This window comes from Tachyglossus aculeatus, chromosome 21 (assembly GCF_015852505.1).
Source record: "Tachyglossus aculeatus isolate mTacAcu1 chromosome 21, mTacAcu1.pri, whole genome shotgun sequence".
Taxonomy (NCBI): Eukaryota; Metazoa; Chordata; class Mammalia; order Monotremata; family Tachyglossidae; genus Tachyglossus; species Tachyglossus aculeatus.
The window spans coordinates 1,922,687-1,947,732 of record NC_052086.1 but is presented as its reverse complement, the minus strand read 5'-3'; the positions used below and the strand labels follow the sequence as shown (position 1 = coordinate 1,947,732).

Below are 25,046 nucleotides of genomic sequence, written 5' to 3'. Positions count from 1 at the left end.
GGCAGGGGATGGGGGACCCCATGTCCAAATCCTGGGGAAGGATAGTCCACTTCTCTCTCTCTCAAATCTCCCTTGGGCCTAACCCCTGTCCTACCCCCTTTTCCAGCCCTGCCATTGATGCCCACTGCCCAGGGGCTGCTCTGGGCTGGCATTATCTGGGTTATCTGGGCCAGGGGGGAAGGATCATCGGTCTGCCCATCTACAGGGGTGCTGGCCCTGGGGTGGGCCGACAGTGAGGGGACCGGGTGGTTAGGGGAAGGGGTCCCATGGTGGTGTGCCCATCCTCAGGGGTGCTGTCCCGCGGCCGGGTGCGGTGCCCATGGCACGGGGCCTGCTTCAACATCGCCACCGGAGACATCGAGGACTTCCCCGGCCTGGACGGGCTCCCCAAGTTCCAGGTAGCCCGGGGCCGAGGGCGGGCGGGGGCTCGCAGCATCATCCCCGGGGAGGTCCACTTCAGTTCAATTCAGTCGCATTTATTGAGCGCTTGCGGTGTGCAGAGCACTGTATTAAGCGCTTGGAGGGTACAAGGCAACAATAAGCAGATACATTCCCTGCCCACAGCAAGCTTACAGTCTAGAGATGAGCTCACAGTCTCATTTTGCCCCTGGTGTCAGGGGGGTGGGGGCACAATCCAGTGCTCAGAACAGTGCTTTGCACATAGTAAGCGCTTAATAAATGCCATCATTAAAGAAAGGGCATGCCCCCCTCAGAGAAACACTCCATCAGGATCCTTGAGTGAGGTCCTCCATTTCCTCCCAGCTCCCCCATTCTTTCTCTGCTCCCATGCTCACCTACATTCCTTCCTCCCTCTATTCCTCCCCACTTCACTGGGTTTTTTTACGGTATTTATCATCAATCGTATTTATTGAGCGCTTACTATGTGCAGAGCACTGTACTAAGCGCTTATAATAACTTTAATATAATATAATATAATATAATAATATATAATATAATATAATAATATATAATATAATATAATATAATATAATAGCTTTATAATAACGATGGTATTTGTTAAGCGCTTACTATGTGCCGAGCACTGTTCTGAGCACTGGGGCAGATAAAAGGTCATCAAGGTGTCCCCCGTGGGGCTCACAGTCTTCATCCCCATTTTCTGGATGAGGGAACTGAGGCTCAGAGAAGTTAGGCGGCTTGCCCAAGGTCACACAGCAGACAGGTGGCAGAGGCGGAATTAGAACTCCCAAGCCCATGCTCTTACCACTAAGCCACGCTGCTATTTGTCAAGTCCTTACTCTGTGCCATTCGTTCGTTCATCCAATCGTATTTATTGAGCGCTTACTGTGCGCAGTGCACTGTACTAAGCTCTGGGGTGGATACGAGTGAATCCTGTTGAACACGGCCCGTGCGCCCCATGGGACTCGCGGTCTTAATTTCCATTTGACAGACGAGGAAACCGAGGTATAGAGAAATGAAGTGACTCCCCCAAGTTCACACAGCGGACGAGGGATGGAATCAGGATTAGAACCCAGTTCCTTCCAACTCCCAGGCTCGGGCTGCTCCTTCTCCCTCCCTCTTTTCCCTCTCCTCCTCTTACCTCCCTGTGCCTCCCCACTTTCCTCCTTCCTCCTGCCCTGGAGATGTTCTCTGCCTCCAAAAGTCAGTGAGCTCCAAAAGCAGCTCAGTAGAAAGAGCCCGGGCTTTGGAGTCAGAGGTCATGGGTTCAAATCCCGGCTCCGCCAAGTGTCAGCTGCGTGACTTTAGGCAAGTCGCTTCCCTTCTCTGTGCTTCAGTTACCTCGACTGTAAAATGGGGATTCATTCATTCATTCAATCGTATTTATTGAGCGCTTACTGTGTGCAGAGCGCTTGGGAAGTACAAGTCGGCAACAGGTAGAGACGGTCCCTACCCAACAGTGGGCTCGGTCTAGAAGGGGGAGGCAGAGAACAAAACAGAACATATTAACAAAATAAAATAAATAGAATAAATATGTACAAATAAAGCAAGTTGGCAACAGATGGAGACGGTCCCTACCCAACAGTGGGCTCACGGTCTAGAAGGGGGAGACAGAGGACAAAACAAAACGGGTTAACAAAATAAAATAAATAGAATAAATATGTACAAATCATCATCATCATCATCAATCGTATTTATTGAGCGCTTACTATGTGCAGAGCACTGTACTAAGCACTTGGGAAGTACAAATTGGCAACATATAGAGACAGTCCCTACCCAACAGTGGGCTCACAGTCTAGAAGGGGGAGACAGAGGACAAAACAAAACGTGTTAAAATAAAATGAATAGAATGAATGTGTACAAATAAAATAGAGTAATAAATACGTTCAAACATATATACAGGTGCTGTGGGGAGGGGAAGGAGGTAAGGCGGGGGGGATGGGGACTGTGAGCCCCCCGTGGGACAGCCTGATCACCTTGTAACCTCCCCTGCACTTAGAACAGCGCTTTGCACATAGTAAGCGCTTAGCAAATTCATTCATTCATTCAATCGTATTTATTGAGTGCTTACTGTGTGCAGAGCACTGGACTAAGCGCTGGGGAAGTACAGTTTGGCAACATAGAGAGACGGTCCCTACCCAACAGTGGGCTCACAGCAAATGCCGTCATTATTATTATTATTCCATTGCGGCCCAGGAGGGAAGTGGGAGAACATGGCAGGGTCATCCAGAGCTAGGGATGGATCTTCCACGGGGAAACTTCTCCTAGCTTCCCCCTCTGGCTTTACTAATGATAGCATTTATTACTATTACTATAAATAATTACTATTTATTGCTATTACTATTAGTAATATTATTACTATTCCCCCTTTTAGACTGTGAGCCCACTGCTGGGTAGGGACCGTCTCTATATGTTGCCAACTTGGACTTCCCAAGCGCTCAGTCCGGTGCTCTGCACACAGTAAGCGCTCAATAAATACGATTGATGATGATGATGATCATTTGTTTTTACCTAAACGGGGAGTGGACCGGCTGAATGTCCCCCCCTTCCACTCTCGGGAGCGGGTGGGAGCCGGGGCGTCCTTCGGTGAGGGGGACGGGGGCAAGGCCGCCGCCACGGCCTGACCGTTTCCTGGGGTGGGTTTTTGTCCCGGGGCCTGCAGGTGAAAATCGAGAAGGAGAAAGTGTACATTCAAGCCAGCAAGCAGGTGAGGGGCGATTGGGCAGGGTGGGCATGGGGGGCCTGAGCCCGTGACTCAGTTTCTCACGAGGGGCAATCGGGGGTGCTTGGATTTGGTCCCTGGGATGAAAGGGGGGATCACGGCTGCTGATGGGGCTCGTCCTGGTGGTGATGCCCCCCTCTCAGCCCCTTCGGAGGTCCTGCCCCGGTGGCGATGGGGCGTCTAGCACAGGGACGGGCACCCGTGACCCCTGTTTGACCCTTCAGGCTCTGCAGACCCAGAGGAGGAGCAAGGTCATGGCCAAATGCATCTCCCTCAGCAACTACCACATGGGCAGCACCAATGTTCTCATCATCGGGGCAGGTAGCCTGGCCGGCGGGCGCGGTAAAATGGGTTTGTGCGGGCAGGCCGGGTGGGGGTCCGGAGGATGGCCATTGTGTGTGCATGCATCAATCAATCAATCAATCAATCGTATTTATTGAGCACTTACTGTGTGCCGAGCACTGGACTAAGCACTTGGGAAGTACAAGATGGCAACATAAGCAGTTACTAGGTGCAAAGCACTGTTCTAAGCGCTGGGGAGGATACAGGGTGATCAGGTTGTCCCACGTGGGGCTCACGATCTTAATCCCCATTTTACAGATGAGGGAACGGAGGCCCAGAGGAGTTAAGTGACTTGCCCAAAGTCAAACAGGTGACAAGAGGTGGAGCCGGGATTTGAACCCATGACCTCGGACTCCCAAGCCCGGGCTCTGGAGTCGGCAGGCCCAATTCCTGCCCGCAGGAAACGGAATAAATGCCCTTATTATCTCCCCCTTCTAGACTGTGAGCCCGCTGTCGGGTAGGGACCGTCTCTATATGTTGCCAACTTGTAGAGAAGCAGCGTGGCTCAGTGGAAAGAGCCCGGGCTTTGGAGTCAGGGGTCATGGGTTCGAATCCCGACTCCACCGCATGTCTGCTGTGTGACCTCGGGCAAGTCACTTAACTTCTCTGCGCCTCAGTTCCCTCATCTGTAAAATGGGGATTAAGACTGTGAGACCCACGTGGGACAACTTGATCACTTTGTATCCCCCCAGCGCTTAGAACAGTGCTCTGCACATAGTAAGCGCTTAATAAAGGCCATCATTATTATCATTATTGTACTTCCCAAGCGCTTAGTACAGTGCTGTGCACACAGTAAGCGCTCAATAAATACGATTGAATGAATGAATGAATGAACATATAGAGACAGTCATCATCATCATCAATCGTATTTGTTGAGCGCTTATTATGTGCAGAGCACTGTACTAAGCGCTTGGTAAGTACAAATTGGCAACATATAGAGACATTCCCTACCCAACAGTGGGCTCACAGTCTAGAAGGGACTGCAAGTGCATGCAAGCGTGTATAATATATGGACATCGGGGTGTGTCAGTGCGTGAGTGGCAGGGCGACTAATAAGTGTCCGATAGAGCTTTTGTACGTGGGATGGTTAAAAATGACCGGGGCTGTGTGCGAATGTGTGATGGACGGTTCGTGTTGAGTCGGGGTAATGATTGTGGTATTTGTTAAGGGCTTACTGTGTGCCAGGCGCTGTACTGTGGGGACGGGTAGAGAAGCAGCGGGGCTCAGTGGAGAGATCGCGGGCTTTGGAGTCAGAGGTCATGGGTTCAAATCCCGGCTCTGCCAATTGTCAGCTGGTAGTACAGTGCTCTGCACACAGTAAGCGCTCAATAAATACGATTGAATGAAAGTCACGTCACTTCTCTGGGCCTCAGTGACCTCATCTGTAAAACGGGGATGAAGACGGTGAGCCCCCCGTGGGACAACCTGATCGCCTCGTAAGCTCCCCAGCGCTTAGAACGGTGCTTTGCACATAGTAAGCGCTTAATAAATGCCGTTATTATTTTACTTGCACATATCTATTGTATTTATTTTATTTTGTTAGTATGTTTGGTTTTGTTCTCTGTCTCCCCCTTTTAGACTGTGAGCCCACTGTTGGGTAGGGACTGTCTCTATATGTTGCCAATTTAGCGCTTAGTACAGTGCTCTGCACATAGTAAGCGCTCAATAAATACGATTGATGATGATGATGATGATGATGATGATTGCTAAGTGCTGGGCGTGGGAGGCGGAGGGGGCGGAATACAAGCAAACCAGGTTGACCACAGTCCCTTTCCCCATTTTACAGATGAGGGAACTGAGGCCCGGAGAAGTGAAGTGGGTTGCCCAAGGTCATTCATTCATTCAATCGTATTTATTGAGCGCTTACTGTGTGCAGAGCACTGTACTAGGCTCTTGGGAAGTAGAAGTTGGCAAGATATAGAGACAGTCATTCATTCATTCAATTGCATTTATTGAGCGCTTACTGTGTGCAGAGCACTGGACTAAGCGCTTGGGAAGTCCAAGTTGGCAACATATAGAGACGGTCCCTCCCCAACAGCGGGCTCACAGTCTAGAAGGGGGAGACCTAGAACAAAACAAAACGTATTAACAAAATAAAATAAATAGAATAGTAAATATGTACAAGTAAAATAAATAGAGTAATAAATCTGTCCAAACATATATACAGGTGCTGTGGGGAGGGGAAGGAGGTAGGGCAGGGGGGAAGGGGAGGAGAGGAAGGAGGAGGCTCAGTGTGGGAAGGCCTCCTGGAGGAGGTGAGCTCTCAGTAGGGCTTTAAAGGGAGGAAGAGAGCTAGCTTGGCGGATGTGTGGCTCAGGAGAAGCAGCGTGGCTCTGTGGAAAGAGCCCGGGCTTTGGAGTCCGAGGTCATGGGTTCAAATCCCGGCTCTGCCAATTGTCAGCTGGGTGACTTTGGGCAAGTTACTTCACTTCTCTGTGCCTCAGTTACCTCATCTGTACAATGGGGATTGTGAGCCCCCCGTGGGACAACCTGATTACCTTGTAACCTCCCCAGTGCTTAGAACAGTGCTTTGCACATAGTAAGCGCTTAATAAATGCCATCATTATTATCATTATTATATGCGGAGGTCACACAGCAGACAAGCGGTGGAGCCGGGATTAGAACCCACGACCTCTTGGCTCCCAGGCTCGGGCTATTCATTACACCGTGCTGCTTCTAATAATAATAATGATGATGGCATTTATTAAGTGCTTCCTATGTGCAAAGCACTGTTCTAAGCGCTGGGGAGGATACAAGACCGTCAGGTTGTCCCACGTGGGGCTCACAGTCTTCATCCCCAATTTACAGATGAGGTCACTGAGGCACAGAGACTGGGACTGCGTGTATATGGGATAGTTTGTGCAAGACGATGTATGTGACCGTGATCCTTTGTGTTTGTGTGTGTGTGTGAGACTCTGTACGTGACTGGGGCCATGTGTTTGAGTGAGATTGTGTGTGAGACTTTTAGACTGTGAGCCCACTGTTGGGTAGGGACTGTCTCTACATGTTGCCAATTTGTACTTCCCAAGTGCTTAGTACAGTGCTCTGCACATAGTAAGCGCTCAATAAATACGATTGATGATGAGACAGTGTATGTTACTGACGTTTGTGGCGATATATGTGACTGAGTGAGGGTTTGAGTGCACGCCGAGAGCAGCTAGCAGAGTTTGTTCAGTCATTCAATCGCATTTATTGAGCGCTAACTGTGTGAAGAGCACTGTACTAAGTGCTTGGGAAAGTAACAACATGACAATAAACAGTGACGGTGACCGCAGATGTCACTTCTTCCCTCAGTCCTGCACAAGCTCTGAACCGGAGTGTTTGGGAAGAGGGAAGACGGGCCCAATCCGGCCGAATCCTGGCCAAATTGGGACCGGGAATTCTCCCAAAAGCCGCCTGGGGTTGGGATCATCATCATCAATCGTATTTATTGAGCACTTACTATGTGCAGAGCACTGTACTAAGCGCTTGGGAAGTACAAATTGGCAACATATAGAGACAGTCCCTACCCAACAGTGGGCTCACAGTCTAAAAGATGGTGGGATGGTGGGGGACCAGGAGTGTAAGCGCTTAGTCCAGTGCTCTGTACACAGTAAGCGCTCAATAAATACGACTGAATGAATGGGGGCTCCGGGTTTGGGTCAGGGAGCTAGCCCCGTGTTCAGGGAGAGGGGTAGGGATGGGTGGGAGCGATTTTTTTTAAAAATATGATGATGATGATGGCATTTATTAAGCGCTTACTATGTGCAAAGCACTGTTCTAAGCGCTGCGGAGGTTACAAGGTGATCAGGTTGTCCCACATGGGGCTTACAGTCTTAATCCCCATTTTACAGATGAGGTAACTGAGGTGCAGAGAATAATAATAAGAATAATGGCATTTATTAAGCGCTTACTGTGTGCAAAGCACTGTTCTAAGCACTGGGGAGGTTACAAGGTGATCAGGTTGTCCCACGGGGGGCTCCCAGTCTTCATCCTCATTTTACAGATGAGGGAACTGAGGCCCAGAGAAGTGACTTGCCCAAAGTCACCCAGCTGACAATTGGCGGAGCCGGGGTTTGAACCCCTGACCTCTGACTCCAAAGCCCAGGCTCTTTCCACTGAGTCACGCTGCTTCTCAATATAAATATATTAAATATACATTTAATATACACAATATATTATATCTATTATGTAATATATTATATTACATATAATATATTATATATACATATATATAATACACACATATTTACATATATATTTACATATATAAAAATATATCATATATTAAATATATTATATATTTAATATACAATATATTGTATATAATATAATATATATTATATATTTAATATATTTAAAATTTAGGGCGGCAGTGAAGGGGGGGGGACACCCCACCTCTGAGAGGTGAGGCCTCAGATGGGAGGAGGATGTCACTTACATTGGGGCTGTACTGTGTGAGTGTGTGTGACTTTGCCCCCCTCCCCGGTGCTGAAGGTGGGGGCTGCCGGGCCTCCTCCTTCGGGGTCCGCCCGAGGTTCGCTGGACGTTGCCCCCCGGGAAGTGCCCGGCGGTCAGCCGCCTTTCCCACAAGTCTGCTGTGTGATCTTGGGCGAGTCACTTCACTTCTCCGGGCCTCAGTTCCCTCGTCTGTAAAATGGGGATGAAGACTGGGAGCCCCACGTGGGACAACCTGATCCTCCCCAACGCTTAGAAGAGTGCTTTGCACATAGTAAGCGCTTAGCAAATGCCAATTATTATTATTATTTTCCCCAGCACTTAGAACAGTGCTTTGCGCATAGTAAGCGCTTAACAAATGCCTATTATTTATTATTATTATTATTATTATTATTTCCCCCGGGCAGGGGTGGCCGGCCTGGTGTGCGCCGAGACGCTGAGACAGGAGGGCTTCTCCGACCGCATCGTCATGTGCACCATGGACAGACACCTGCCCTACGACAGACCCAAGCTCAGCAAGGTCGGCCCCCTCGCCCGCCGTGCCCACCCCCGGCTGCCACCCCCAGTGCCCCCGAAGCAGAGGGCAAGACTGCTTCCCAACCCCTGGGGAGTGGGGGCCAATCAATCAATCAATAAATCAATCAGTGGTGGTAGGGGAAACAACATGGTGCTGTGCATAGAGCACAGCTCTGGGCGTTAGAAGGTCAATCAATCAATCAATCGTATTTATTGAGCGCTTACTGTGTGCAGAGCACTGGACTAAGCGCTTGGGAAGTCCAAGTTGGCGACATATAGAGACGGTCCCTACCCAACAGTGGGCTCACAGTCTAGAAGGAAAAAATTATGGTATTTGTTAAGCCCTTACTATGTGCCAAGTGCTAGGGTAGATAGAAGATAGTCAGGTTGTCCCCTGGGGGGCTCGCAGGCTTAGTCCCCATTTTACAGACGCGGTAACCGAGGCCCAGGGAATCAATCAATCGTATTTATTGAGCGCTTACTGTGCGCAGAGCACTGGACTAAGCGCTTGGGAAGTCCAAGTGTTGGCAACATATAGAGACGGTCCCTACCCAACAGTGGGCTCACGGTCTAGAAGGGAAAAATGATGGTATTTGTTAAGCACTTACTATGTGCCAAGTGCTAGGGTAGATAGAAGATAGTCAGGTTGTCCCCTGGGGGGCTCGCAGGCTTAGTCCCCATTTTACAGACGCGGTAACCGAGGCCCAGGGAATCAATCAATCGTATTTATTGAGCGCTTACTGTGTGCAGAGCACTGGACTAAGCGCTTGGGAAGTCCAAGTTGGCGACATATAGAGACGGTCCCTACCCAACAGTGGGCTCACGGTCTAGAAGGAAAAAATGATGGTATTTGTTAAGCACTTACTATGTGCCAAGTGCTAGGGTAGATAGAAGATAGGTTGTCATCATCATCATCAATCGTATTTATTGAGTGCTTACTGTGTGCAGAGCACTGGACTAAGCGCTTGGGAAGTCCAAGTTGGCAACACGTAGAGATGTTCCCTACCCAACAGTGGGCTCACGGTCTAGAAGGAAAAAATTATAGTATTTGTTAAGCACTTACTATGTGCCAAGTGCTAGGGTAGATAGAAGATAGGTTGTCCCCTGGGGGGCTTGCAGTCTTCGTCCCCATTTTACAGATGCTGTAACTGAGGCCCAGGGAATCAATCAATCGTGTTTATTGAGCGCTTACTGTGTGCAGAGCACTGGACTAAGCGCTTGGGAAGTCCAAGTTGGCAACATATAGAGACGGTCCCTACCCAGCAGTGGGCTCACGGTCTAGAAGAAAAAATTATGGTATTTGTTAAGCCCTTACTATGTGCCAAGTGCTAGGGTAGATAGAAGATAGTCAGGTTGTCCCCTGGGGGGCTCGCAGGCTTAGTCCCCATTTTACAGATGCGGTAACTGAGGCCCAGGGAATCAATCAATCGTGTTTATTGAGCGCTTACTGTGTGCAGAGCACTGGACTAAGCGCTTGGGAAGTCCAAGTTGGCGACATATAGAGACGGTCCCTACCCAACAGTGGGCTCACGGTCTAGAAGGAAAAAATGATGGTATTTGTTAAGCACTTTCTATGTGCCAAGTGCTAGGGTAGATAGAAGATAGTCAGGTTGTCCCCTGGGGGGCTCACGGTCTTAGTCCCCATTTTACAGATGCGGTAACTGAGGACCAGGGAATCAATCAATCGTGTTTATTGAGCGCTTACTGTGTGCAGAGCACTGGACTAAGCGCTTGGGAAGTCCAAGTTGGCAACATATAGAGACGGTCCCTACGCAACAGTGGGCTCACGGTCTAGAAGGAAATAATTATGGTATTTGTTAAGCCCTTACTATGTGCCAAGTGCTAGGGTAGATAGAACATAGTCAGGTTGTCCCCTGGGGTGCTCACAGTCTTAGTCCCCATTTTACAGATGCGGTAACTGAGGCCCAGGGAAGTGAAGTGACTTGCCCAAGGTCACACAACACACAAGTGGCAGAGCTGGGACACTTGTCTGCTGTGTGACCCTGGGCAAGTCATTTGACTTCTCTGGCCTCAGTTCCCGCACCTGGAAAATGGGGAGACTGTGAGCCCCACCTGGGACAGGGACTGTGTCCAGCCCGATTTGTTTTGTATCTACCCCAGCGCTTAGTACAGTACCTGGCACATAGTAAGTGCCTAACAAATACCATAATTATTATTATTACTGAATGCCTACTGTGTGCAGGGCACTGTACTAAGCTCGGCGCTTGTACTGAGCCCCAACTGGGCTTACCATCTTAATCCTCATTTTACAGAGGAGGTAACTGAGGCCAGAGAAGTGAAGTGACTTGCCCGAGGTCACACAGCAGGTCAAACAGCAAGGTCACACAAATACAATCATCATAATAATAATTGTGGTATTTGTTAAGCGCTATGAGCCAGGCAGTGTACTAAGCGCCGGGGTGATGCAGAAGGGAGCGGGAAATGAGGGCTGAGAGGGGGAAGGCCTCTTGGAGGAGATGGGCTTTCAATAAGGATTTGAAGGTGGGGAGATCGGCGGATTTAGAACTAGGACTAGGATTTAGATCCAGCGCTTAGAACAGTGCTTTGCACATAGTAAGCGCTTAATTGGCAGCTAATGAATTCATTATGGTACTTGTTAAGAAGAGCCACGCTGCTTCTCTATAGAAGTACTGCGGGGCTGACATTGGGAGGAATAAAGGGTGCCGTGGCTCTGTGGAAAGAGCCCGGGCTTTGGAGTCAGAGGTCATGGGTTCAAATCCCGGCTCCGCAAGTTGTCAGCTGGGTGACTTTGGGCAAGTCACTTCACTTCTCTGGGCCTCAGTTTCCTCATCTGTCAAATGGGGATGAAGACTGTGAGCCCCCCGTGGGACAACCTGATCACCTTGTAGCCCCCCAGCGCTTAAAACAGTGCTTTGCACATAGTAAGCGCTTAATAAATGCTATCATTATTATTATTATAAATACAATAATAATAATGATTGTGGCATTTGTTAAACGCTATGTGCCAGGCAGTGTACTAAGCGCCGGGGCAATGCAGAAGCGAGCGGGAGAAGAGGAAATGAGGGCTGAGAGGGGGAAGGCCTCTTGGAGGAGATGGGCTTTCAGTAAGGATTTGAAGGTGGGGAGATCGGCGGATTCAGGACTAGGATTTAAATCCAGCGCTTAGAACAGTGCTTTGCACATAGTAAGCGCTTAATAACTGCCATCATTATTATTATTATTTAAAGGGGGAGGGATGACCCAAACCCCCTCCTCTCCCACAGTCCCTGGATTCCCAGGCAGAGCAGATCGCCTTGCGCCCCAAAGAATTCTTCCGGACGTACAACATCGAGGTGCTCACGGAGACTCAGGTGAGACGGAGGCGTTTTCCTCAGCCCCAGTCTGCCTGACTTGACGTCCCTGGGTGCCTGACTCAGTTTCCCCAGGTTCCCTGTCATGGCATCCTCGGGGGCCTGACTTGGCATCCCGCCGCGGCGTCCAGTATAGAGGGCGAGGAGGGGGTAGGGGAGCTCCGCGCTCATCGGCACCATCCCAGGTTGTGTCCGTGGAAGTCAAGAACAAGAAAGTCGTGCTGAAGGATGGCTTCAAGATGGAGTACAACAAGCTGTTGATCGCGACCGGAAACACGTAAGCTCTGCCGCCATCCCGGGTCCCCAAGGTAAACCGAGGCCCGGCGGGGGCGGAGGCCCTCCATTCATTCAGTCGTATTTATTGAGCGCTTACCGTGTGCAGAGCACTGTACGAAGCGCTTGGGAAGTCCAAGTTGGCGACATAGAGAGACGGTCCCTACCCGACAGCGGGCTCACCGCCTAGAAGAGCTTCTTGTTGTGACCCCAGCGCTTAGCACAGTGCATGGAACACTACGAGTGTGTTGCACTGAGTTGGCTCATAGAAAACGCTCAACGAATACCACAGTTTCTATATTATGTTTTATTATTACTAGTAATAATAATAATGATGGCATTTGTTAAGTGCTTACTATGTGCAAAGCACTGTTCTAAGTACTGGGGGGATACAAGGTGATCAGGTTGTCCCACGGGGGGCTCACAGTCTTAATCCCCTTTTTACAGATGAGGTAACTGAGGCTCAGAGAAGTTAAGTGACTCGCCCAAGTTCACACAGCAGACATGTGGCAGAGCCGGGATTAGAACCCATGACCTCTGGCTCCTAAGCCCGGGCTCTTTCCACTGAGCCACGCTGCTTCTCCATAATAATGGCATTTATTTAGCGCTTACTGAAGCACTGTTCTAAGCGCTGGGGAGGTTACAAGGTGATCGGGTTGTCCCACAGGGGGGCTCACAGCCTTCATCCCCATTTTCCAGGTGAGAGAACTGAGGCCCAGAGAAGTGAAGTGACTTGCCCAAGGTCACACAGCAGAGATGTGGCAGAGCAAGGATTTGAACCCATGACCTCTGACTCCAAAGCCCGGGCTCTTCCCACTGAGCCACGCCGCTTCCGTTTCTCTAGTAATTATGACAATTCCCACAATTATTATTATGTTTGTGTGTTTGTGTGTGTTTGTGTGTCGCAGCCCAAAGTCCCTGAGCTGCAAAGGGAAGGAAGTGGAGAACGTTTTCACCATCCAGACCCCTGAAGACGCCAACCGCGTCGTGAAACTGGCCAGTGGCCGGAATGCCGTCGTCGTGGGGGCTTCCTTCCTGGGTGAGGGTCTCCCAGCGCCGCGACTCCCCCCGGGACTGTCTGCGCCGCCCCCCGCTCGGGCGGACTTCCATCTCCCAGGCCGGCGAGAGACCCTTGTTAATGATGGCATCTCTTAAGTGCTTATTATCAGCTGTGTGACCTTGGACAAGTCACCTAACTTCTCTGTGCCTCAGTTCCCTCATCTGGAAAATGGGGATGAAGACCGCGAGCCCCCCATGTGGGACAACCTGATCACCCTGTAACCTCCCCAGCGCTCGGAACCGTGCTTTGCGCACAGTAAGCGCTTAATAAATGCCATTATTATTATTATTATTTACGTGCCGGGCACTGTACCGAGCGCTAGGGTGGATACAAGCCAGTGGAGTAGGGCACAGTCCCTGTCCCCTGTGGGGCTCACGGTCTGAATCCCCATTTTCCAGATGAGGTCACTGAGGCCAGGAGAGGTGAAGTGACTTGTCCAGGGCCAGTCAGCTGTGGTTGGGCAAGGGAGGGAGAGAGGAATAATAATAATAATAATAGTAATAATAATAATAATGGCATTTATTAAGCGCTTACTATGTGCAAAGCACTGTTCTAAGCGCTGGGGGGATACAAGGTGATGAGATTGGCCCATGTGGGGCTCACAGTCTTCATCCCCATTTTGCAGATGAGGGAACTGAGGCCCAGAGAATAATAATAATGATAATGATGGCATTTATTAAGCGCTTGCTATGTACAAAGCACCGTTCTAAGCACTGGGGAGGTTATGAGGTGATCAGGCTGTCTCATAGAGGGGCTCACAGTCTTAATCCCCATTTTCCAGATGAGGGACCTGAAGCCCAGAGAATAATAATAATAATAATGATGGCATTTATTAAGCGCTTACTATGTGCAAAGCACTGTTATAATAATAATAATGATAATGGCATTTGTTAAGCGCTTACTATGTGCAAAGCACTGTTATAATAATAATAATAATAATAATGATGGCATTTGTTAAGTGCTTACTATGTGCAAAGCCCTGTTCTAAGCGCTGGGGAGGTTACAAGGTGATCAGGTTGTCCCACGGGGGGCTCACAGTCTTCATCCCCATTTTCCAGATGAGGGAACTGAGGCCCAGAGCAGTGAAGTGACTTGCCCAAAGTCGCACAGCTGACAGTTGGCAGAGCCGGGATTTGAACCCATGACCTCTGACTCCAAAGCCCGGGCTCTTTCCACTGAGCCACGCTGCTTCTCCAAGGGGCGGTCTTAGAGGAGGGGGGAATCATGTGGTGGGGCGAGAAGCTTGGAGGAGTCTGGGAGGATCGGAATGGGGGCTTTCTAGTAAATGGAATTTAAGCCTGTCTACTTGTTTTGTTTTGTTGTCTGTCTCAATCAATCGTATTTATTGAGCGCTTACTGTGTGCAGAGCACTGGACTAAGCGCTTGGGAAGGACAAGTTGGCAACATATAGAGACGGTCCCTACCCAACAGTGGGCTCACGGTCTAGAAGGGGGAGACAGAGAACAAAACCAAACATATTAACAAAATAAAATAAATAGAATTGATGTGTACAAGTAAAATAAATAGAGTAATAAATCTGTACAAACATATATCCATATATACAGGTGCTGTGGGGAAGAGAAAGAGGTAAGATGGGGGGGATGGAGAGGGGGACGAGGGGGAGAGGAAGGAGGGGGCTCAGTCTGGGAAGGCCTCCTGGAGTAGGTGAGCTCTCAGTCCCCCCTTCTAGACTGTGAGCCCGTTGTTGGGTAGGGACCGTCTCTTTATATGGTGCCAACTTGGACTTCCCAAGCACTTAGTCCAGTGCTCTGCACACAGTAAGCGCTCAATAAATACGATTGAATGAATGAAAAAGCGGCGGAGCCGGGATTAGAAACCGTGACTTTCTGATTCCCGGGCCTGGGCTCTATCCGCTCCGTCCGGAGAAGGCCTTCGGGAGATGGTGTTGGCTAAAGGGGGGAATAGTAGCTCCCCTCCCTGAATCTCCCAGACGCAGCGTGACTCTATATGTTGCCAACTTGTACTTCCCAAGCGCTTAGTACAGTGCTCTGCACGCAGTAAGCGCTCAATAAATACGACTAAATGAATGAATGAATGAAAGACCACGGGCTTGGGAGTCAGAGATCATGGGACCTTGGGAAAGTCCCTTCACTTCTCCGAGCCTCAGTCCCCTCATCTGTAAAATGGGGATGAAGACTGAGCCCCACGTGGGACAACGTGATCACCTTGTATCCCCCTCAGCGCTTAGAACGGTGCTTTGCACGTAGTAAGCGCTTAATAAATGCCATTATTATTATTATCATTATTATTACGCCATGCTGCTTCTCAGGGGGTCTGTGCAGCAGAATGGAGGCGGGGGGTTGCACATAGTAAGCGCTTAACAAGTGCCATCCTTATTATTATTATTATTATTATGCCGTGCTGCTTCTCAGGGGGTCTGTGTAGCAGAATGGGGGCGGGGGGTTGCACATAGTAAGTGCTTAACAAGTACCATCGTTATTATTATTATTATTACACCATGCTGCTTTTCAGGGGGTCTGTGCAGCAGAATGGAGGCGGGGGGGTTGCACATAGTAAGCGCTTAACAAGTGCCATCGTTATTATTATTATTATTACGCCGTGCTGCTTTATAGGGGGTCTGTGCAGCAGAATGGGGGCGGGGGGTTGCACATAGTAAGCGCTTAACAAGTGCCATCGTTATTATTATTATTACGCCTGCTTTTCAGGGGGTCTGTGCAGCAGAAAGGAGGCGGGGGGTCTAGACTGCCTCTGGTCCCCCACCCCGGCCTGGGTTCTCCACACAGAGGCGGAGTGCGACTCAGAGAGAGGAGACGGGCCGTTCCACCCTCGATTATTATTATTATTATGGCATTTATTAAGCGCTTACTATGTGCAAAGCACTGCTCTAAGCTCTGGGGAGGGTACCAGGTGATCAGGTTGTCCCACGGGGGGCTCACAGTCTTCATCCCCCTTTTACAGATGAGGTCAGTGAGGCCCAGAGAGCATGGCTCAGTGGAAAGAGCCCGGGCTTTGGAGTTGGAGGTCATGGGCTCGAATCCCGGCTCCGCCACCTGTCTGCTGCGTGACCTTGGGCAAGTCACTTAACTTCTCTGAGCCTCAGTGACCTCATCTGTAAAATGGGGATGAAGACTGTGAGCCCCACGTGGGGCAACTTGATCACCTTGTATCCCCCCCCCAGCGCTTAGAACAGTGCTCTGCCCATAGTGAGCGCTTAACAAATGCCATTATGATGATGATGATGATGATGACTTACCCCAAATCACCCAGCTGACAATTGGCGAGGCCAGGATTTGAACCCGTGACCTCTGACTCCAAAGCCCAGACTCTTTCCACTGAGCCACACTGCTTCTCTATGGCCCTGGGCGAGCGCTTCCCGGCTCCCATCTCTCCGCAGGGATGGAGGTGGCGGCCTACCTGACGGAAAAGGCCCATTCCGTGTCCGTGGTGGAGCTGGAGGAGTTGCCGTTCAAGAAGTTCCTTGGGGAGAAAGTTGGCCGAGGCCTCATGAAGGTCAGAGGGTCTGGGGGCTGGAGGACCCTTGCGTTTCTACCGATTTGTACTTCCCAAGCGCTCAGTACAGTGCTCTGCACACAGTAAGCACTAAATAAATACGACTGAATGAACGAACGAGCCTCCCCTACCCTCAGCTGTCGGTCCCCCCGCCCCTCGGGACCGTGGGATGTGTGTGTTTGGGGGAGGGAGTGGCGATACCACTCTGGGAACCAGAAGACCTGGGTTCTAATCCTGCTGGGGGGAAGGTTTCTGACCAAATCAGTTCATCGATCCATCATTTTTATTTTTCGCTTACTGGGCACTGTAGACCGTAAGCCCATTGTGAGCAGGGAATGTGTCTGTTGATTCATTCATTCATTTGTTCAATGAGCGCTTACTATGTGCAGAGCACTGTACTAAGCGCTTGGGAAGTACAAGTTGGCAACATGTAGAGACAGTCAATCAATCAATCAATCGTCTTTATTGAGCGCTTACTGTGTGCAGAGCACTGTACTAAGCGCTTGGGAAGTCCAAGTTGGCAACATCTAGAGACGGTCCCTACCCAACAGTGGGCTCACAGTCTAGAAGGGGGAGACAGAGAACAAAACCAAACATATTAACAAAATAAAATGAATAGAATAAATATGTACAAGTAAAATATATAAATAAATAGAGTAATAAATATATACAGGTGCTGTGGGGGGTTCTGATCCTGCTGGGGGGAAGGTTTCTGACCAAATCAATTCATCGCTCCATCATTTTTATTGCGTGCTTACTGGGCGCTGTAGACCGTAAGCCCACTGTGAGCAGGGAATGTGTCTGTTGATTGTTCTGTCATCCTCTCCCAAGCGCTTAGTACAGTGCTCTGCACACAGTAAGCGTTCAATAAATATGATTGAATGAATGAACAAGCCTCCCCTACCCTCAGCTGTCAGTCCTCCCGCCTCTCGGGGCCGTGGGGGGTGTGTGTTAGGGGGAGGGAGTGGTGATACCACTCTGGGAACCAGAAGACCTGGGTTCTAATCCTGCTGGGGGGAAGGTTTCTGACCAAATCAGTTCATCGATCCATCATTTTTATTGCGCGCTTACTGGGCGCTGTAGACTGTAAGCCCATTGTGAGCAGAGAATGTGTCTGTTGATTCATTCATTCATTCATTCAATCGTATTTATTGAGCGCTTTCTGTGTGCAGAGCACTGTACTAAGCGCTTGGGAAGTCCAAGTTGGCAACATATATAGACGGTCCCTACCCAACAATGGGCTCACAGTCCAGTGCTCCGCACACAGTAAGCGCTCAATAAACACCATGGATTGATTGATTGAAGAACTATCACGGGATCGCTACGTCTTGTCGCCACAAATTAAAAATGGAAAGGTTTTGTTTTGTTGTCTGTCTCCCCCTTAATAATAATAATAATAATAATAATAATAATAATAATAATAATGGTGGCATTTGTTAAGCGCTTACTATGTGCAAAGCACAAAGCAAAGCTTACTGTGTAAGCGCTCTTTCAGACTGTGAGCCCACTGTTGGGTAGGGACTGTCTCTATATGTTTCCAATTTGTACTTCCCAAGCGCTTAGTACAGTGCTCTGCACATAGTAAGCGCTCAATAAATACGATTGATGATGATGATGTGTACTAAGCGCTTGGGAAGTACAGCGCTTACTATGTGCAAAGCACTGTTCCAAGCGCTGGGGAGGTTACAAGGTGATCAGATTGTCCCACGGGGGGCCCACAGTCTTCATCCCCATTTTACAGATGAGGGAACTGAGGCCCAGAGAAGTGAAGTGACTTGCCCACAGTCACACGGTCTTCTTCTAGACCGTGAGCCCGCTGTTGGGTAGGGACCGTCTCTACATGTTGCCAACTTGGACTTCCCAAGCGCTCAGTCCAGTGCTCCGCACAGAGTAAGCGCTCGATAAATACGACTGAATGAATGAATGAATAATGTACACATTTTAGCCCCAACACCTCTTTTGTTCCAAATTAAACCCAAGTTATAACCCTCAAAAAAACAAAAAAAAATCCGATCCACTGACTTCTGTTCCTTCCCCAGATGTTCGAAAGCCGTCGGGTGAAGTTCTACATGCAGACGGAGGTGTCCGAGCTGAGGGCCCAGGGGGGCCAGGTGAGTGTGGAGTTTTCTCCGCCGGGGCGGTCAGTTCTCTCCAAGGTGGATGGATGGACCGACGTTCCGGAGGAAAAATGTGCAGAAGGTGCTGGGATGATGGGATTGAAGGATTTTGGGAAGCACAGGGGGCCCCTCCAATTCCACAGGTGGTCATCCCGGCTGGATCCGGAATTGGCCCTCGAGAAGAATGAGAACCCCCTCTCCTGAGTGAAACTTCCAGGATTGGGGGGATTGGGAGAGCAGGGAATTACAAGGTGATCAAGTTGTCCCACGGGGGGCTCCCAGTCTTCATCCCCATTTTCCAGATGAGGGAACTGAGGCCCGGAGAAGTGAAGTGACTTGCCCAAAGTCATCATCAATCGTATTTATTGAGCGCTTACTATGTGCAGAGCACTGTACTAAGCGCAAAGTCACCCAGCTGACAGTTGGCGGAGCCGGGATTTGAACCCATGACCTCTGGCTCCGAAGCCCGGGCGCTTTCCACTGAGCCACACTGCTTCTCCATTGGGTCTTGGGAATGGATGGGTGACCGCTGCGGGGGGCGAAGGCCGTCGCGATGGACACCAGCCCCGCCCCGCCCCGCCAAGGGCTCCCGCTACTAAGGGCGGCGGGGATTTAATTATCATCATCATCATCATAATGATGGCATTTTTAATAATAATAATAATGGCATTTGTTAATCAATCAATCGTATTTATTGAGCGCTTACTGTGTGCAGAGCACTGGACTAAGAGCTTGGGAAGTACAAGTTGGCAACATAGACAGTCCCTACCCAACAGTGGGCTCACAGTCTAGAAGACTGTTAAGCCCTTAGTATGTGAGAAGCAGCATTGCTCAGTGGAAAATAGCCCGGGCTTTGGAGTCAGAGGTCATGGGTTCAAATCCCGACTCCGCCAATTGTCAGCTGCGTGACTTTGGGCAAGTAGCATAACTTCTCTGGGCCTCGGTTCCCTCATCTGTAAAATGGGGAAGCAGCGTGGCTCAATGGAAAGAGCACGGGCTTTGGAGTCAGAGGTCACGGGTTCAAATCCCGGCTCCGCCACTTGTCAGCTGGGTGACTTTGGGCAAGTCACTTAACTTCTCTGGGCCTCAGTTAAGACTGTGAGCCCCAAGTGGGACAACCTGATCACCTCGTATCCCCCCACAGCGCTTAGAACAGCGCTTTGCACATAGTAAGTGCTTAACAAATGCCATTATTATTGGGAGCCAGAGGTCATGGGTTCGAATTCCGGCTCCGCCACTTGTCAGCTGTGTGACCTTGGGCAAGCCATTTCTCTTTGCCTCAGTTACTTCATCTGCAAAATGAGGAGGAAGACTGTGAGCCCCAAATGGGACAAGCTGATCACCTTGTATCCCCCCCCAGCACTTAGAATAGCGCTTTGCACATAGTAAGCGCTTACCAAATACCACCATTACTATTATTATTATGTGTTTGTATCTCCCACCCACCCACAGCTCAAGGAGGTGGTACTGAAAAGCAGCAAGGTCCTGCGGGCTGATGTCTGCGTGGTGGGCATAGGTAAGTGTGCCCAGTTGTGTGGGGGTCTCGGGGAGGGCGGGTGAGGGGGTCTCTTTGGTCTGGGCGTGGGCTGGAGGAAGCGGCCAGGATTGTGGGGGCATCCGACATTGGGGGAAGGAACGGAGGTGGGAAAATTGCATGTTTGAATCCCGGTTCTGCCCAGGTCTTGCTGGGTGATGCGGGCGAGTCCCTTAACACCTCATCATCATCATCAATCGTATTTATTGAGCGCTTACTGTGTGCAGAGCACTGTACTAAGCACTTGGGAAGTCCAAGTTGGCAACATATAGAGACAGTCCCTACCCAACAGTGGGCTCACAGGTTAAAAGGGGGAGACATAGAACAAAACCAAACATACTAACAAAATAAAATAAGTAGAATAGCTATGTACAAGTAAAATAAATAAATAGAGTAATAAATATGTACAGACATATATACATATATCCAGGTGCTGTGGGGAAGGGAAGGAGGTGAGATGAGGGGGATGGAGAGGGGGACGAGGGGGAGAGGAAGGAAGGGGCTCAGTGTGGGAAGGCCTCCTGGAGGAGGTGAGCTCTCAGTAGGGCCTTGAAGGGAGGAAGAGAGAGAGATTGGCGGATGGGCAGAGGGATTGGGGGCAATCCAGGCCCGGGGGTCGATGGCGGGACAGGCGAGGAGGTGAGGAGATTAGCGGCGGAGGAGCGGAGGGTGCGGGCTGGGCTGGAGAAGGAGAGAAGGGAGGTGAGGTAGGAGGGGGCAAGGTGATGGACAGCCTTGAAGCCCAGGGTGAGGAGTTTCTACCTGATGCTCAGATATCACCTCTGGGCCTCCATTTCCTTATAATGATTATAATGATGATAATAAACGCTTACTCTGTGCGAAGCACTGGGAAGGCTACGAGGTTGTCCCACGGGGGACTCACAGTCTTCATCCCCATTTGACAGATGAGGGAACTGAGGCCCGGAGAAGCGGAGTGACTTGCCCAAAGTCCCACAGCCGGTTTTGAGCTGTAAAATGAGGATAAGGTCCCTGCTCTCCCTCGCTTAGGTCGTGAGCCGCATGTGGGACGGTGTCCGATGGGGTGATCTTGTGCTTCCCAAGCGCTTAGTACAGTGCTCTGCACATAGTAAGCGCTCAATAAATACGATTGAATGAATGAATGAATGAATCTTGTACCTATCCCAGTGTTTAGGAGGCCTTCCCGGTCTGAGCCGCCTCCTTCCTCCCCCTCTCCATCCCCCTCGCCTTACCTCCTTCCCTTCCCCACAGCACCTGGATAAATGGATATATGTTTGTATGGATTTATTAATCAATCAATCAATCGTATTTATTGAGCGCTTACTGTGTGCAGAGCACTGGACTAAGCCCTTGGGAAGTCCAAGTTGGCAACATCTAGAGCCGGTCCCTACCCAACAGTGGGCTCACAGTCTAGAAGGGGGAGACAGAGAACAAAACCAAACATATTAACAAAATAAAATAAATAGAATAGACATGTACAAGTAAAATAAATAAAATAAAATTTTATTTTATAAATAAAGTTTATTTATAAAATAAAATAAATAAATTAATGACTGTTTATAAAATTTATTTATTTATTTATATTACTTGTACATGTCTATTCTATTTGATCAGGTGACAACCTGATCACCTTGTAACCTGAACAGTGCTTTGCACATAGTAAGCGCTTAATAAATGCCATCATTACTATTATTATAAGTAAAATAAATAGAGTAATAAACCTGTACAAACTTAGAACAGTGCTTTGCACATAGTAAGTGCTTAATAAATGCCGTTATTATTATTATGATGATTACAAGTAAAATAAATAGAGTAGTAAACCTGTACAAACTTAGAACAGTGCTTTGCACATAGTAAGTGCTTAAAAAATGCCATTATTATTATGGTGATGATTACAAGTAAAATAGAGTAATAAACCTGTACACACTTAGAACAGTGTTTTGCACATAGTAAGCGCTTAATAAATGCCATTATTATTATGATAATTACAAGTAAAATAAATAGAATAATAAAGCTGTATAAACTTAGAACAGTGCTTTGCACATAGTAAGCGCTTAATAAATGCCGTTATTATTATGATGATGATTACAAGGAAAATAAATAGACTAATAAACCTGTACACACTTAGAACAGTGCTTTGCACATAGTAAGTGCTTAATAAATGCCGTTATTATTATGATGATGATTACAAGTAATAAAGCTGTACAAACTTAGAACAGTGCTTTGCACATAGTAAGTGCTTAATAAATGCCATTATTATTATGATTACAAGTAAAATAGAGTAATAAAGCTGTACAAACTTAGAACAGTGCTTTGCACATAGTAAGTGCTTAATAAATGCCGTTATTATTATGATGATGATTACAAGTAAAATAAATAGAGTAATAAACCTGTACACACTTAGAACAGTGCTTTGCACATAGTAAGTGCTTAATAAATGCCATTATTATTATTATTATGATTACAGGTAAAATAGAGTAATAAAGCTGTACAAACTTAGAACAGTGCTTTGCACATAGTAAGCGTTTAATAAACGCCGTTATTATTATTATTATGATTACAAGTAAAATAAATAGAGTAATAAACCTGTACACACTTAGAACAGTGCTTTGCACATAGTAAGTGCTTAATAAATGCCATTATTATGATGATGATGACTACACGTAAAATAGAGTAATAAACCTGTACACACTTAGAACAGTGCTTTGCACATAGTAAGTGCTTAATAAATGCCATTATTATTATAATGATGATGATTACAAGTAAAATAAATAGAGTAATAAACCTGCACACACTTAGAAGAGTGCTTTGCACATAGTAAGCGCTTAATAAATGCCGTTATTATTATTGTTATGATTACAAGTGAAATAGAGTAATAAACCTGTACAAACTTAGAAGAGTGCTTTGCACATAGTAAGCGCTTAATAAATGCCATTATTATGATGATGATGATTACAAGTAAAATAGAGTAATAAACCTGTACACACTTAGAACAGTGCTTTGCCCATAGTAAGTGCTTAATGAATGCCATTATTATTATGATTACAAGTAAAATAAATAGAGTAATAAACATGTACACACTTAGAACAGTGCTTTGCACATAGTAAGCGCTTAATAAATGCCATTATTATTATGATGATGATTACAAGTAAAATAGAGTAATAAACCTGTACACACTTAGAACAGTGCTTTGCACATAGTAAGCGCTTAATAAATGCCATTATTATTATGATGATGATTACAAGTAAAATAGAGTAATAAACCTGTACACACTTAGAACAGTGCTTTGCACATAGTAAGCGCTTAATAAATGCCGTTATTATGATTATGATGATTACAAGTAAAATAAATAGAGTAATAAGTGCTTAATAAATGCCATTATTATGATGATGATGATTACAAGTAAAATAAATAGAGTAATAAACCTGTACAAACATATATACAGGTGCTGTGGGGAGGGGAAGGAGGTAGGGCAGGGGGGATGGGGAGGAGGTTAAGTGACTTATCCAAGGACACGCAGCCGGATGGGGATTAGAAGCTCAGTCTCCTGACTTTTAGACCGGTGCACTTTCTGCTAAACGTTGGGTTGGGGCTGGGGGAGACGTTCAATTTTGGCGGGGTGGGCTCTCACTGGGACAGGAGCCGTCCCTGCCACGGGGTTCCTGAAGCAGAGTGGCATCGCCATGGACTCCAGGGGCTTCATCCCCGTCAACAAGGTGAGATTTTATTTTGTGTGTGTGTGTGGTATTGCTTAATCGCTTATAATAATCATAATAATGGCATTTATTAAGCGCTTACTACGTGCAAAGCACTGGTCTAAGCGCTGATGAGGTGACAAGGGAGATTTTATTTTGTGTGTGTGGCTGTGTGTGTGTGGTATTTCTTAATCGCTTATAATAATATTAATGGCATTTATTAAGCGCTTACTACGTGCAAAGCACTGTTCTAAGCGCTGATGAGGTGACAAGGTAGATTTTATTTTGTGTGTGTGTCTGTGTGTGTGTGTGTGTGGTATTTCTTAATCGCTTATAATAATGGCATTTATTTAATAATGGCATTTATTAAGCGCTTACTACGTGCAAAGCACTGTTCTAAGCGCTGATGAGGTGACAAGGTAGATTTTATTTTGTGTGTGTGTGGCTGTGAATGATAATGGCATTTATTAAGCGCTTACCATGTGTAAAGCACTGTTATAAGCGCTGATGAGGTGACAAGGTAGATTTTATTTTGTGTGTGTGTGGCTGTGAATGATAATGGCATTTATTAAGCGCTTACCATGTGTAAAGCACTGTTCTAAGCGCTGATGAGGTGACAAGGTAGATTTTATTTTGTGTGTGTGTCTGTGTGTGTTTGTGGTATTTCTTAATCGCTTATAATAATAATAATGGCATTTATTAAGCGCTTACTCCGTGCAAAGCACTGTTCTAAGCGCCGATGAGGTGACAAGGTAGATTTTATTTTGTGTGTGTGTCTGTGTGTGTGTGGTATTTCTTAATCGCTTATAATAATAATAATGGCATCTATTAAGCGCTTACTACGTGCAAAGCACTGTTCTAAGCGCTGATGAGGTGACAAGGTAGATTTTATTTTGTGTGTGTGTCTGTGTGTGTGTGGTATTTCTTAATCGCTTACAATAATAATGGCATTTATTAAGCGCTTACTACGTGCAAAGCACTGTTCTAAGCGCTGATGAGGTGACAAGGTAGATTTTATTTTGTGTGTGTGTCTGTGAATAATAATGGCATTTATTAAGCGCTTACCATATGCAAAGCACTGTTCTAAGCGCTGATGAGGTGACAAGGTAGATTTTGTGTGTGTGGCTGTG

The 25,046-nt window shown here is 47.7% G+C and overlaps 1 protein-coding gene across 7 annotated transcripts in view; it reads left to right on the top strand.

Annotated features, from left to right (window-relative positions):
- The window catches only part of AIFM3 (apoptosis inducing factor mitochondria associated 3), a 63,237-nt gene that overhangs the window by 20,019 nt on the left and 18,172 nt on the right, over nucleotides 1–25,046 (top strand). For all 7 annotated transcript variants that reach the window (XM_038763747.1, XM_038763750.1, XM_038763753.1 and 4 more), the window contains 11 exons: nucleotides 289–398; nucleotides 3,080–3,124; nucleotides 3,364–3,460; nucleotides 8,326–8,438; nucleotides 11,680–11,766; nucleotides 11,952–12,043; nucleotides 12,948–13,078; nucleotides 16,476–16,591; nucleotides 18,631–18,702; nucleotides 20,161–20,224; nucleotides 23,861–23,937. In XM_038763747.1, coding sequence (XP_038619675.1) covers nucleotides 289–398; nucleotides 3,080–3,124; nucleotides 3,364–3,460; nucleotides 8,326–8,438; nucleotides 11,680–11,766; nucleotides 11,952–12,043; nucleotides 12,948–13,078; nucleotides 16,476–16,591; nucleotides 18,631–18,702; nucleotides 20,161–20,224; nucleotides 23,861–23,937 — 1,004 coding nt within the window. The remainder of the gene's footprint in view (nucleotides 1–288; nucleotides 399–3,079; nucleotides 3,125–3,363; nucleotides 3,461–8,325; nucleotides 8,439–11,679; nucleotides 11,767–11,951; nucleotides 12,044–12,947; nucleotides 13,079–16,475; nucleotides 16,592–18,630; nucleotides 18,703–20,160; nucleotides 20,225–23,860; nucleotides 23,938–25,046) is intronic.